General features: G+C 52.8%; 2 protein-coding genes across 4 annotated transcripts; both read left to right on the top strand.

The window, feature by feature from the left end:
* Positions 1–150: 150 nt before the first annotated feature.
* KCNAB3 (potassium voltage-gated channel subfamily A regulatory beta subunit 3) lies at positions 151–7,050 on the top strand. 3 transcript variants are annotated; one of them, XM_065896394.1, is made up of 15 exons: positions 355–459; positions 511–596; positions 1,937–1,980; positions 2,070–2,107; positions 2,347–2,426; positions 3,737–3,781; positions 3,883–3,927; positions 4,136–4,179; positions 4,378–4,464; positions 4,739–4,824; positions 4,972–5,092; positions 5,177–5,271; positions 5,349–5,469; positions 5,641–5,729; positions 6,043–6,120. In XM_065896394.1, the coding sequence occupies exons 1-15, from the start codon at positions 355–357 to the stop codon at positions 6,118–6,120; spliced, it is 1,164 nt and encodes a 387-aa protein (XP_065752466.1). The 3 variants fall into 3 exon arrangements, with proteins under 3 accessions (XP_065752465.1, XP_065752466.1, XP_065752467.1); XM_065896393.1 differs by having other exon boundaries at positions 151–596; positions 6,043–7,050; XM_065896395.1 differs by lacking the exon at positions 4,378–4,464.
* Positions 7,051–10,101: 3,051 nt separating this feature from the next.
* RNF227 (ring finger protein 227) lies at positions 10,102–10,770 on the top strand. Its single transcript, XM_065898116.1, is given in 3 exon segments — positions 10,102–10,500; positions 10,502–10,616; positions 10,715–10,770. Coding segments are annotated over 3 exon segments (570 nt in total).
* Positions 10,771–12,653: the final 1,883 nt, after the last annotated feature.

Below are 12,653 nucleotides of genomic sequence, written 5' to 3'. Positions count from 1 at the left end.
TGGCATCTCTCTTCCGCCCCCCCCCCCGTCCCTAAGTTCCTACCCTCTGAGGATAGCCCTCGACCTTTACCCTCGTCCATTTCCCCCTCTCCTCCCTGCGCCAGTACCCCCGAATCCTAATCGCTCCACTCGTGGCGCCCCCCCGCGTTTCTCCTCTCCGCCGCAAACCCCGCGACCTCCAGCAGCCCGCCCCCGCGAGCCGGATCCTGCCTGGCTGCTCCCGCCGCAACCTCCTCAGCCTTCCCGCTCTCTAGGGCTCGCGCCACTACACCCCCGGGTGTCTCCCCTCGGGCTTCCCGGTTCCCTCCTCCTCCCGCCCCCTCGGAGCCCCCTCCCTCGCCTTGGCCAGCCGGCATGCAGGTGTCTATCGCATGTACCGAGCAGAACCTTCGCAGCCGGAGCAGTGAGGACCGTCTGTGTGGACCCCGGCCGGGCCCCGGGGGCGGTAATGGCGGGCCGGTCGGCGGGGGGCATGGGAATCCTCCGGGGGGAGGAGGGTCGGGCCCCAAGGCCCGGGCCGCAGTGGTCCCCCGACCCCCAGCGTCCGCTGGGGTCCTCCGAGAGAGCACCGGCCGAGGCACTGGCATGAAATACAGGTATGGGGGTGGCCGGGCAGCCCGCCACATCTGCTCCCCTTTCCTGACCCCTGAGGCTTCCTGGGATGCTTCCAGAACCCCCTCAAACTTCGCTAAGAAGGTCCCGGCTCACTCCATCTCCTCTTCCCATCATTGGCATTCCCTTACTTGGGCCCTCTCTTGCTCTCCGTCCATACCCCCGACTAGTAGAAAATCAAGTTTACCAAGGTTGACCAGGCCTGTCAGACCCAGGGGATACTCCTAAGCTTCCCTCCTTACCCTCAGGAAGGCGAGGGATGCACGGATCTCCAGGCTGCACACCCCCACCCCCACCCCCACCCCCCGGGATGAAGTGTCCTTGGGTCGTGTCCTGGGAAGATGGGGGAAGGAAACGGCTTCTCACTGTGGCCTGCTCAGTGTGCCTGACCCAGATACTGCCCCCACATGCCCCAAGGTCTCCTGCAACCCTTCTTGGTGGGGAGGGAAGTGGGGCCCTTGGAAGGATGGACCACATCTCTCAACCCCCTGCTGAAGGACAGGGGCCATGTGGGTAAGGTGGACGGAAATGTAACCGACTTTATCTCAGAGAACCGCTGGGCTCTCAGGACTACCAGTAGGGGGGAGGGGAGGGGCTCCTGCTTGAGAGTGAGCAGAGGTCACTGATCTGACCTGGCTTTGTCACTTGAGGAATTTGATCCCCCCCATGTGGTGGCCCTGATTGGACGGCCTGGGTGGGGGGTCCTTGGGAGGAGGGGCTCTCTGGTTTGAAGACAGACTTCACAAGCCAACAGGAGCAGAGGGAGTAGAGATGGGAAGAGGGGGAACTGGTCTTACCTCTCATACTCTCCACCCAGGTGTCCTACCTGCTTTTGTTGGAGGCCCCCCTGCCTAGCCTATCCAAGGATCCTTGCCTGCCTGAGTGCCTGAACTTGACTTGGTTTACCCCTTCCACCCCAGTGTCTGCCCTTTAGCACAGCACTCTCTGATGATCTGTTTTCACAAACTCATCACAATTAGCCAGTCGCATTCCTCCCAGCCAACCCCCACCCTCGACTCTACACATCCCAGAGATGACTCAAATAAACACAAGACCCACCAGCAGAAACGCTAAGCAGGCAGTGCATCTTCAATGTGATAGGAGGGAACAGAGGCACTGGACAGTGGCTCCAGAGGAACGGTCATTATTTGTTCACTTATGCTATGGCCATAGCACTGCCCAATTCAGTGGGCTCACTGAGTCTAGCTTCTTTGGACTGAGACACCCTGAGGGCATCTCAGTCTGGAAGGAGACGAACTGGAGGCTGATAATCTATGTTCCTAATGGAGGCTCTACCCCTTCCTTCTGCCTCTGTGTCCTGCAGGAACCTAGGAAAGTCTGGTCTTCGGGTATCCTGCCTTGGCCTAGGTGAGTTAGAAAGAAGAAGAATTAAGGGAAGGGGAGTTCTTTCATGGCTTGCCCCCACAGGTCTCACCTGCCTGGCTTCTCTCTTGCAGGTACCTGGGTCACATTTGGTTCTCAGATCTCAGATGAGGTATAAGTGATGGGACCTAGAAGCAGGGTGAGGGGGTATGAGAGAACCAAAAAGGGGGGAAATGGACTTGCATAGGGGTTTGGACAACAAGCATGGGGAACGGTGGACCTGAGGTTGGAGGATGGGGAAAGGGGAGTGAATGTGGAAACCAAGGTTGAGGTCTGATGGGCTAGAATGCCGTAAGGAAGGTAACTGAGAGGCTGGTTGCTGGTCTTCAACTTTTTCTCTCACCATCCTAGACAGCAGAGGATGTGCTGACAGTAGCCTATGAGCATGGCGTAAACCTGTTTGACACCACCGAAGTGTATGCAGCGGGAAAGTAAGGACTGGGGTGAAAGACTAAGTTACACTGGGAAGGCTGAGAGAATATCAGGGCTTTTTGGTTTCCCCCCTAAAGAACCCTGGGAATTCTGCATCACTAAGTTCCAACCTTTCAGCCAATGGGGCCCCAAAGCATTATGGGAAGTGTAGTCCCAACATCTGTCTCTCTCCAGCTTTGAGGGCAATGGGGCATACTGTGCAGTCAAAATGAAATAAAACAAACAACTATTTCCTGGACATCATTTATGTGCAACTATGTGAGGATGACAAAGAAAAATTTCAAACATACTATACCACAGCACACATGGCTTCACGCTGCAAATAGTAAAAACCTAGGATGACTACTCCTGCCTCTTCTTCTGGCAAACTCTTCTGCTTATCTTTAAGACTTGTCCCAGATGTCAGCTCTTCCAAGAAGCCTTTGCCCAACTCCCCAGAGTTGGTCACTATCCCCGTCAGCTCCCAAAGCACTTTACACCACCCTCTGACACAGAGTTCATCAATTACTCGTTTACAAGGCCATATTCACTGCTCACCTGGGAGGCTCCTCCCTCCACAGAACTTGTCTTGCTCTTTCCCACGTCACCTAAGTACCTATGCAGAGCCTGTCACAGAGCAGGTATCTGATTGAAGGATGACATCAATATGCCCTCAAAAAGCTCACAGTCTAAGTGGTTAAACAAACAAACCAAAAGACAAGGAGATACGAAAGATTAAATAACAGTAACACTTCAGTAAGAGCCCACCATAACTTAAGACTTGTCACACATTAACTCATGATTAAGTGTCAAAAAATTGTGTAGCCAATAAGAGCTATGGAAGCTGACAAGGACTGACCATAGACTACAGCAATCAGAGAACATTTTCCATAGAATGAGGCAGAATCCAAGCTAAATTTTGGAGGACCAAGCTAAATTTTGGAGGATGGGTAGAACTTTGCAAAGACTAAAAGAAGGGGGAGGGCAATACAAATGGTTGGAACCAGACGAGGCAGTGTCCCCCCTGGCTCCACTGTAGTTGGTCCCTCTTCTCTCATCCTATTCTATCCCTTCAGCACCCAGAACAGAGCTTGGTACACAGTGATGCACAGCTGACATTTGTTGAATGAATGAGTGAAAATGATACGACTATAACCCTAGATTGGGAGCCCCTCTTACTTAGTCTAGGATGGGGCTGACAGCCCAATGGGCTCCTCGTTTATGCTCCATTTTACAGGAGAGGAAATTAGTTGAAGGGAAAGGTGGGGAGGAAGGAAAGAAACTGATCCACTTTGGAGGGGTCAGTGCTTCTACACTGTCTTCCTTCCAGGGCTGAAAGAACCCTAGGCAACATCCTCAAGAGCAAAGGTTGGAGGTGAGACATGTTGGGTGGGTGGGGAGGGCCGGGAGGTTGCTGGGGACATGATCATCCAAAAATCCTTTTCTTGCCCGTTCTACCATTTCTCTTCTTTCCAGGAGATCAAGCTATGTCATCACCACCAAGATTTTTGGGGGAGGACAGTAAGTGGCTGCCTCACAGTAATTGGGGAGATCTGCAGAGACTGTGTGAAGGTGCATGGGATGGGGGTGGGGACAGCAGTCCCTGCTGCTTCCCCAGGTCTGCATCCTGCCTGTGAGGACCCCTGAAATACCAGTTCCTCATGATTCCAGGCCAGCCCTGGTCCCTTATCTTTGACACACCTCATCTCTGACTTACCTTTTCCTACAGGGCAGAAACTGAGCGAGGCTTGAGCCGCAAACACATCATTGAGGGTAAGAGTTAGGGGCTGGGAACTGGAGGTGGCTGGGTATGGAAGCCAGAGGAGTTGGGAACATTCTCTGAAGCTCTGAGTCTGAGGCTTTGAATAGGGAAGCTGGGATTTAGGTGGCCATGGCAAAAGGATAAGGTCTAAATTCTTAGGAAACTGAAGCTGAAGAGCTTACCTTCCTCGCCCCATGCTTTTACCCCAGGCTTGCGAGGATCCCTGGAACGCCTCCAGCTGGGATATGTGGACATCATCTTCGCCAATCGCTCAGACCCCAACAGTCCCATGGAGGGTAAAAGCAGCACCCCAACCCTGATAGCCCTTCAAAATTGAGCACTTCTAAAACCCTCAGCGGAAGCCAGCCCCTGCTCAGGAGGCCTCCCAAGCTCCACAGTAGAGGCTCAGACCCCAGAACTTGGACAGGGAGGGAGGTGAAAAGCAGATACCAACCTCTCTGACTCCACAGGGATGAGTGGGGCCTTGGTGGGGCAGGCAGAGGTCTGCAAATCTGGAACCCAGGATGCCAGGGGTCTGACAGTGAGGCTCTCCCTCTCCTATGTGCCTAGAGATTGTGCGAGCCATGACCTATGTCATCAACCAGGGCCTGGCCCTATACTGGGGGACATCCCGATGGGGGGCTGCAGAAATCATGGTGAGTGTGCCACCCACCTCGCCGTCCTACAACTTGTTCCCACTTTTCACATGGCCACTCCAAACCCCACTCTACTGGAGAGGGGGGGGGAGTGGAAGAAAATGGAAGGAGTGCTCTGACCCCCATCTTTTCCCCACCCCAACCCAGGAGGCCTACTCCATGGCCAGACAGTTCAACCTGATTCCTCCAGTGTGTGAACAAGCTGAGCACCATCTGTTTCAGAGAGAGAAGGTGGAGATGCAGCTGCCAGAGCTCTACCACAAGATTGGTTCGAAGTCCCCTCATCCCTACCTTTCCCTCGGCCTCACCATCACCTAGATCCCTTTCCCACATCCAATCCTCTTCCTCTTAGGTGTTGGCTCAGTCACCTGGTCCCCTCTGGCCTGTGGCCTCATCACTAGCAAGTATGATGGGCGAGTCCCAGATACCTGCAGGGTCAACATCAAGGTGAGATCTGGGGGCTCAGGACGGCAGGAGTGGACTATCTGAGGAGTCGTCTTTTGCTGATTCTCCTTGGCCTCCAGGGCTACCAGTGGCACAAAGACAAAGTGCAGAGTGAGGATGGCAAGAAGCAACAAGCCAAAGTCATGGACCTTCTACCCATCGCTCACCAGCTGGGCTGCACCGTGGCGCAGCTTGCTATTGGTGAGACACTGCCAGCCCTGGACCCTGCAGAGGCCTTGTCTCCTCCTGAGATGCTACCAAACCGCAGACTGGTTTGTCTCTGGGGAGGACCGTCTTCCTCGGAGACACCTCTGAAGTCTGCGTGCTCACTGTTTCCCACCAGTTCTTTTTTTATTTCCTTCTCTGGCCCAGCGTGGTGTCTCCGCAGTGAGGGTGTCAGCTCGGTCTTGCTGGGGGTGTCCAGTGCAGAGCAGCTGATTGAACACCTGGGCGCCCTGCAGGTGAGGGGGGAGGGGTGTGGGGGGCAGCGGGGGGGGGGGTGTGTGTCAGAGCCAGAGCCCATCTCTGTCCCCTGCCCCAGCACTCAAGCAAGGCCTTGGTGTCCAGCCCAGAATGGACCTGTGAGGTCACCCACTACAGTGTCCTCGCTTGGCAAATGAGAGGTCCCAGGGTGAGACGGTGAGGCAGGGGCACAGCTGCGACTCTTTCCCTGCCACCTGGCTTCGCTGTGCGGCTCCCCGGGTTTTCGAACCTCATTCCCTTGTTCAGCAACCCTGCATGCACTGCCCTCTCCACCACCCCATTCAATTCCAGGTGCTGAGTCAGCTGACCCCGCAGACGGTGATGGAGATAGAAGGGCTCCTGGGCCACAAACCGCATCTCAAGAAATAGTCCGTCGGGGGCGCAGGGACCCAAACCGGAGCCGCTGCACCCTCCCAGAACCGCTTCCCGCCCCCGCCTCCCTCCCGCTCCGGATCCCTCCACGCAGCGGCCGGAGCCAGGGAGGCCCCGCCCACTAACGAGTTCCGGTCACAGTAGCGAAAGCATGAACAAAGCCATATCCTCCCGCAGTGGGGCTTGAGAGGGAAAGTAGTCCGCCGCCCCCTATTGCGTCCTCCTAGGCCTCCCTGCTAATCCTGGGCATGAGCTACTGGGCTGTCCCCTCTCTGCCACTTGGCCTCGCTCCCTTCTCTCTTCCCCTAATCGCCGAGGCCCAGGGGGAAAAAAAAGGCAGATACAAGACCCATGCAGAGTACCTCAAAAGTGGCCCTTGAAATGTCATCAAGGGGTAACAACCTAATATGAAGTGAGTTTTGATGTCATCTGGGACAAAGGAGATGGGGCTCTTACATTCGTTACAAAGGAAGCCAGGCTGGTCCTGGCAGGAAGTAAATGATAATCTTTGGGAAACTAGGACCCTGCCTCAGCCAGGAGGTGGAGGAGGGCTTAAAACCACAAAAAGTGTTGATGCTTTGTTCTTGTCAGAGAGGGGTAGGGTGGGGAGTGCAGTGACAAAGCACTGACGAGGGAAAATTGACGGCCGATGTATATAGCCTGTCCTGGCACAAGTGGCCAGGGAAGCCCTTGGAAAGTACGGTTGGGCCGCAATTCGCAGGAAAAGGTGACAGCCTTTAGGTCACGGCAGAGAAATGGGGCTGACATAAAAAGGTCTGGGGATAAACTTTTGAGCCTTGAGCAGGACTCCTACCCGGGAGTGGAGGACTGTAGTCTTCCTCCTGGCAATAATCTTAAAGCAATAATGATGGCCCCTCTTGTGTAAGACTTCCCAGGGGACTGTAAATAAAATCTCAGCTTGATCATCACTTACCACGTCTGAAATTGCTGGGGGCTGAGAGGTTAGGATCTCAGTCTCACGTATCTGGGCCTCTAGCACCCTGCCGTTAGAAAGGTCCAGCACTACCTTTCCACTGCTCCTTTACCTCAGTGACCCAGGCGTCATGCTCCTAGTCATTGCTCCCATCAAGGACCCAGGCACCTGATCCTCCGGGCCACAGCTTTCTTCCTTAGAACCCACAGGCCTGACTTCATAGCTTTGTTGCTCCTCCCTCTGATGCTCACTCTTACCCTTGTTTTGTTTTTTTGTGTTTTTTTTTTTGTGGTACGCGGGCCTCTCACTGTTGTGGCACGAACCCGTGTCCCCTGCATGGGCAGGCGGGCTCTCAACCACTGCGCCACCAGGGAAGCCCCCTTGTTTTGTTTTGAAAGTTATATTAGCCATTCGTCTTGTTTCCCTCTTGCCTGATACCCACACATACGCCAATGAACTATCTAGGTGGTTTTCCTGTGGCTGAGGGGGAGGGGCTGTTCTGAGGTTGAGGCTTTGGGATTTGGGGAAGGAGAGGTAAAATGAAAACCGGTCTATGGTTGAAATGATACAGAGACAGGGAAAAGAAATATTATAAAGAAAAAAAAGAAAACAAGTCAAAGTTCAGGTGTGAGAGTGGTGCAAAAGCAGAAGCAAATGGGATTATGTCAGAGCCTTACCCTTATTCTTCCCCAAAGAACTCTGATTTCCCTGGGACACAAAGTGGGTGGAAAGTTATAATCTTTAAAGATCACAAGGCAGGGTAGGATGAGCTCTGCCTCCCTTAAAATATAACCTCACCGGGCTTCCCTGGTGGCGCAGTGGTTGAGAGTCCGCCTGCCGATGCAGGGGATGCAGGTTCATGCCCCGGTCTGGGAAGATCCCACATGCCGTGGAGTGGCTAGGCTCGTGAGCCATGGCCGCTGAGCCTGCGTGTCCAGAGCCTGTGCTCTGCAACGGGAGAGGCCACAACAGTGAGAGGCCCGTGTACTGAAAAAAAAAAAAAAAAAAAAAAAAAAAAAAATATATATATATATATATATATATAAAACCTCACCATCTCCCTTCTTCCCATCCTCACCCTTCCTTGATCCCGAAGCTGGGAGAGCAGAATAAAACCAATTTTCAAAAGAGAGAAGTCAGCAGCGTGCCATTTACTGGATTAGCAGCCAACCGCATCAACTAATGAATACTTACATCCACTCCTATCATCTCCCACTCATTTTGGAAGACTGTGGAGGAAACAAAGAGGTAAAAATGTGTGACTATTGTTAGTTATTCTGTAACAAACATACAAGAATTTATAAATTCAAAATAGTACTCTCCTTAAACAGTTACCTTGGAGGGTTGTGCACTTATTTTAATGATGCCTACCCCATTGCTCAAAACATTTTAAAAAGTCCTCTTAGAATTACCTTCAGAGGCAGTTAGAAACCCCTTGTAAGGAACCTTCCTTTACTGTCACACCTCGTTTACTATATATATATATATGTATATATATATATATATATATATATAATTTATTATTTTTTTTTTTTTTGGCCGTGCTGCATGGCTTGCAGGATTTTAGTTCCCCCTGGCAGGGAAAGAGTCCTAACCACTGGACAGCCAGGGAATTCCCTCGTTTACCATATTTATCACTCACCTCGTTCATTAATTTAACAAGTATTTATCTATTGAGTCCTACTATGGTACAGCACAGGGACACAGTGGTAAACAAAACCAGACTCAGAACCACCATTGTGAAGTTTACAGATGGGAAAGGCAAAGAAGTAACAAGTAACCCCCAAACACACACAAACTTTGGTTGTCCAAAGTCCAGAGGAAAGCACGTGGTGTTACCAGAGTCTACAGTGGGTATTTCACACAGTGAGGCTGCATGGAGAGCTGAAGGTTGAGTGGGTGTTACGAAGGTGAAAGCAACAGGGTTTAAAAAAAAAAGAAAAGAAATGGGTGCTGGAAACGTTGGGTGCCAAGAAGTTAAAGTAAACACAACATAGGCTGGGTCACAGGATACTAACAACAGCTAATATATGGTGTGTTTACTGTGTGCCAAGTATCATTCTAGGCACCTTAGAATCAGTATATAAGCTGATTCAATCCTATTATCATCCACATGTCATAGATGAGGAAACCAAGTCCCGGAGAAGTTAAGTAACTTGCTCAAAGTGTCACAACTGGTAAGCGGGCTCTAGAGTCCGTGCTATGAACCTCCACAACAGAATCTGGACCGCAGGTCCAGGAGAGGAGGGTGAGGCTGCGGCTGGGGGATGGGTGTGGCACCGTGAGGGAATGTGGGCTGTGAGTCCTGTTTACCTGTAGCAGAAGTCACACCCCTGAGTCAGAGCTCAGGCTGGGCTCCGTTGCTGGAGCCATCATGGTGTGTGGGTCTCCAGGCCTGGCTACTCAGTAAGGATAGGATTCCCAGCATTCCTAAGGCCGTGGTCCTGGAATCTAGGGCCCTCCTTAGGCTGAGATTTCACCTGGGAGTTGAGCAGTTTGAGAATAAAATTTGGGAAGCCCCCCTTACAAGAACACAGGGAGGTCGTATATAACAAGGAAAATTGAGGGCAACATCTGCTCAAACGCCCAGAAGCCCACTAAAGATTGGGCAGAATGGGCGGTGTCACTGGCTTACGGAAGTACGTTTGGGTGGTTTGTGAAAGTGTGAGAAACCCTGTGTCAGTGGCTGAGGGCCCGGGCCCAGGGAGGGAACTGGGGATTTGCACACAGTAGAATTAAGGAACGCTGGCTCTGCGCGGGGGATAAAGGAAGCCATGAAGGGAGTGTGTGTGGGGGTCGTGCCGCGACTTCCCCTCCCCAGCCCTCGCACCGCCTGGCCCGCTCCCCTCGCTTCGCCATGGCTGGCATTCGGGGTCTCGCACCTCCACCGCCCCCACGCGTGCTGCCGCGGGGAGCGGCCTGACCGCCGCTTGACGCCTCAAGAGGGGCGGGGGTCTCACTATTAAAAGGGGCAACAGGCCTCGGCGCGGGCCCCAGAACAGGCCCGCTCCGTTAGCGACGCCCTCGAGTCCGCGGCGGGCACGATGCAGCTCCTGGTGCGGGTGCCGTCTCTTCCGGAGCAGGGCGAGCTGGACTGCAACATCTGCTACCGGCCCTTCAACCTCGGGGACCGCGAGCCCCGCCGCCTCCCCGGAACGGCGCGCGCGCGCTGCGGCCACACGCTCTGCACCGCCTGTCTGCGCGAGTTGGCGGCGCGTGGCGACGGCGGCGGGGCGGCCGCGCGCGCAGTGAGTCTGCGCCACGTCGTCATGTGCCCCTTCTGTCGCACGCCCACCCTGCTCCCGCGCGGCAGGGTCACTGAAGTCGCTGTCAACCCGGACTTGTGGTCACGCTTGGAGGCAACAGAGCGGGCCGCGCACGAATCTAATGGGGCGGGTGGTCCGGTTCGCGAAAGCGGTGATGCGGCCGAGAGGCCGATGACTAGGAAAAGGAGAGAAGGGGGCGGGGCCTAGGAGCGCGCGATGGCGTGAGCTCCTGCGGCCCTGGGCCCGGGTGCTGGCACCCGCGCGCAGGTGGCGGCGCCCGCTGCCTAGCAACGGTGAGGGGCCGCCCGGGTAGGCAGTGGAGGGAGAGCGCCCCGGAACGCCGGTTCGGCTGCGCCCTTCCGCTGCCACTAATCCTCCTTCTTCCCCCCAGTGCTGTACGGTCCAGAGATCAAGGACTCGGCCCACATGACCTGCTGCACGCTGTAACCGCGGAACCCTGAAGCTACGGCAGAAGAAAGGTGGGAGCTGCATTCTCGGGGCGCGCTGTACTACAAGGAACTGGTGCCAAGCCCACCCCCTGTCATGTCCCGGAGTGTCACGGTTGAGGGAGGTGAGCCAAGGGCAGAAGGGAACGCCCTGGGAGGTGTTGATGCTGCGCTGGGGAGGCTCCTAGACGAATCGCCCCCATCTACCGACTGTGCCAGCCTTGCATATTCAGGATGGAATGGCCCAGGGAGGATAGAAACAAAGTCTACGTTCCCGTGGGAAGCAGACAATTTCCCTAGCTGTGACTTTGGCTTTTGTCCAGGGCAGCTCTGATGTGTGGGAGCAACAGGTCCCATTTTAGCAATTCTGTGTCAATGATTTGAAAGTTTAAAAAAGACGAAATGGGAGAGAAGAGGCTGATTTCCATGTCATATTAATCTCACTTCTCTAGCACCTAAGAGAACTGAGAAAAATAAACCGTACCCACCCTACTCCCTCCGCTGGTATGCCTACTAGTTTCCCCCTTCCCAGTACTGTGTTCCTAAAATTGTCAACACGCATCCCCACCTATGAGATTAGGAGCCTCCCTTCATTTCAGAATCTCCCTTCAACCTGTTAGGGCAGGTATGACGACGTCCAAAGGGCATTTATCCGAGTCACCTCATTAGGGCCTATCAAGGATAGGAGGGAGAGCCATTTGGCTATGGCAGTGAATTGTAAACTTTTGATATTATTTTTACAGCCACAAGGAAACACTGTCACTACTGAAAAAAGATGCTCATCATACAATTTTAACTTGTGTCCCATATTTAGACATCACGTATTTCAGGGCAGGGGTTCAGTTTAAAAGTCCTGTTCGTATCTTGTGATCGTAGAGTTACAGTCAAGGACCAGCAGCATCAGCATGACTGGGAGCTTGTTGGAAGTGCAAAATCTCAGGATTTCACTTCTGACTTACTGAATTAGACTCTGCATTTTAACAAGAATCCCAGGTGATCCATTTACATAAAAATTTAAGAAGCACTGGTCCAGGTCCTAGACGATGTTACATTTTCCCCTGAGTTAAAAAGGAGAACTTATTAAGAATAAACCTCAATTTTTCTAACTGTTTTTACCTTTTTCCTTTCGTTAAGTCTCAGCTTAAATATTCCCTCTTTGGGGAGGTTTTTCTCGGCTTTCAATCTGGTGTAGCCCCCTCCCTCATCCTCTGTAATACAATGCCTTGTTTTTTCACTACTTTTATTTTCTGATATGTGTTTTGTTGGTGTCCTGCACTACAGTGTAAGCTCCATGACAGCAGTGACTAACTTGTGACTGTTGTATCTCCAAGGGCAACAGCAGTGTTTTTAACATGTACTCAATAAATGCTTGTTGGAATTACGTTTTTTAATACAATAGCCTCAAAAACTGTCTGGTCTCTCAGCCTCTGAGAAGCTCTGGTAGTGAATACATGTCAAGCTGTAGTGTCCAGCGGTTCAAATCTTTGGCAAGCTATGCAGGTCTGACCCCCCACCCCCCAGCTCCTTTAAAATAAAAGTGTGCTTCTGCAACTGGGAACTGAACCTATGAAGCTGTAGTGACCTCTACTGACTCTTGGCAGAACTAAACAAGCTGAAGGTGGAAAGGATGATCAAAAGGATGAATGGAAGGCAGTTCTGAAACTTATCAGGCACCCCTCCCACTAAACTTCTGTCCAGTAATTCCTGCTATCTCTCTGATCTCAACCTGAGGCCTGTGGAGGTGTCCTGCTGTCACCCTCCATCTCCGCTGAGCTCATCACACTGGGGTGAGGGTTGGAAAAAGAGCCTTGGAGTCGTAGCTGATGATCCAACAAATAAAAATGAGAAAAAGGAAAAGTCACAAGATTTAAAAAAAGAGAGAAA

This window comes from Phocoena phocoena, chromosome 19 (assembly GCF_963924675.1).
Source record: "Phocoena phocoena chromosome 19, mPhoPho1.1, whole genome shotgun sequence".
NCBI classification, from domain to species: domain Eukaryota; kingdom Metazoa; phylum Chordata; class Mammalia; order Artiodactyla; family Phocoenidae; genus Phocoena; species Phocoena phocoena.
Note: the sequence above shows the minus strand (reverse complement) of the source record. Positions and strands in the feature narration are given on the sequence as shown.